This window comes from Mus pahari, chromosome 10 (genome assembly GCF_900095145.1).
Source record: "Mus pahari chromosome 10, PAHARI_EIJ_v1.1, whole genome shotgun sequence".
NCBI classification, from domain to species: Eukaryota; Metazoa; Chordata; class Mammalia; order Rodentia; family Muridae; genus Mus; species Mus pahari.
The window spans coordinates 68,918,912-68,920,634 of NC_034599.1; the positions used below are offsets into that span (position 1 = coordinate 68,918,912).

Sequence of the window (1,723 nt, forward strand, 5' to 3'; positions counted from 1 at the left end):
AAAAAAAAAAAAAACAAAAATGATTTTTATATTGTTTCACATTTCCTAGGTAACACACACAAAAAAACATCCTCAAGTTCATGGGAAGCTTTGGCTTTAGTGATGGATGTGCTTTTTATAAAACATGAGACTTTTTTCTGGGTCTGGAGAGATGGCTCAGGGGTTAAGAGCATTCACTATTCTTCCAGAGGACCAGAATTTGGTTCCTAGCATAGGAATCCTGCCTCTAACAGCAGCTCCGAGGAGATGCCTTGCCCTCTACTACCCACTGCAGGCGGTGCACTCACGTGCACATACCCGACCCCACACTGATGCACACATGCCCATAATTAAATAAGTGTAAAACTCTTAAGAAAACAGAAAAGCTCGTGCCATGTTTTAAAAATCTTAACCAGTTCTTCTGGTGGATTTGTTTCTTTTTCTTTTTTAATTTGTAAAGATAAAGAAGCCTAGTTATATTTTCTATGATCATTTTTCTATTAAGGGGTTTTCTGTTTTCCCCCCAGTATCAGAGATGGAACCCAGAACCTCATCTGAGCTCTATCTTAGCCATACTTTCTGATTTTTAAGTAGGTTCTGGATTTTGACAGACAGATTACAAATGAAGGGGTAATTTCACCACCCATATGTCTTTATATTTTTCCTGTTGTTCATACTGCTGGTATCTCATAAGGCAACACTCACCCACCCTCTCCTCTTGTCTTGGGATCAGAACCCAGATGCAGAGCTCAGGGGTGAGGTAGAATGTATAACCTGGCCTTTAATAGAAAATACTTCCCAAATGTATTTGGTGCAAGAATACTTCCCCAGTATTTCTGAAACACTTTCATTTCTTACCAATTTTTAGCAGGACTACTGGAGTAGAGAACCCAGGTTGTTACTATTTAGCTCTGAATAACATTGCAGAAATAATATACCTATCACTGTCCCACGATTTATAGTGCTTCTTTTAAAAAGAACTCTCCTTTTGCCTGGGTGATGGGGTGGGGTTGAAGCTAAGCTGAAAAGTCAACATGACAGGAGTATGGGGGTGATGAAGGGAATCTGAGGTATTACCTAGGTCAGAGGGTTCACTGAGGAAGGCTGACTGGAATTCAAGGGAGAGGTCTTTACACAGCTAGAATGGTGTCAACGCTATCCAGCTCTGAGGTGCTGTTCTTGGAATTCCATCCCGTAGTACTACCACTGCTCCTTCCGTATGACTGGCGAGGGCTGGCTGCTGTGCTGTGGGGAATATCGAGATGTTCTCATCCTTGATGCTGGAACTCTGGCTGTCCTGCACACCTTTACCTCTTTACAGTCACCTGATTGGATGAAATGCATGTGCATCGTTCACTCTGTGAGAATTCAAGGTAATGGTGGGCGTCTCGGCGTCTAAGATGGTGCAGCGGCCGGGGAGATCCTACTGAAACTGTCAAGCTAGAGCTGAGATCACTGTGAGTGTTCTCCTTGTCCTGGGGGGCAGCTCTTAAAGCCATGGCAGGGGGAAACCCAGATCTCCTCCACCAATGGGTCAAGTTATTAGGAAGCCAGCAGGAGGTGGAGACACGCAAAGGAAAATCTGTTTCTGTGACCCAGTTCTCAGTTCTGCTTGCTGAGAGGGACAGGCAGCTGGGCTATTTGTCTGTTCTGTCTCTGGCTTTCTTTCCTCCTCCCCTGATCCTTATCTCCTTCCCATTCTCTCCCCTTCCCCTTCTTTTCTTTTGTCTGTCTGTCTGTCTGC

At 44.2% G+C, this 1,723-nt stretch overlaps 1 protein-coding gene across 3 annotated transcripts in view; it reads left to right on the top strand.

The window, feature by feature from the left end:
- Positions 1–1,723, top strand: part of Wdr72 (WD repeat domain 72) — a 172,301-nt gene that overhangs the window by 31,308 nt on the left and 139,270 nt on the right. For all 3 annotated transcript variants that reach the window (XM_021207686.1, XM_029543846.1, XM_029543845.1), the window contains exon 5: positions 1,178–1,352. In XM_021207686.1, the coding sequence (XP_021063345.1) occupies positions 1,178–1,352 (175 nt within the window). The remainder of the gene's footprint in view (positions 1–1,177; positions 1,353–1,723) is intronic.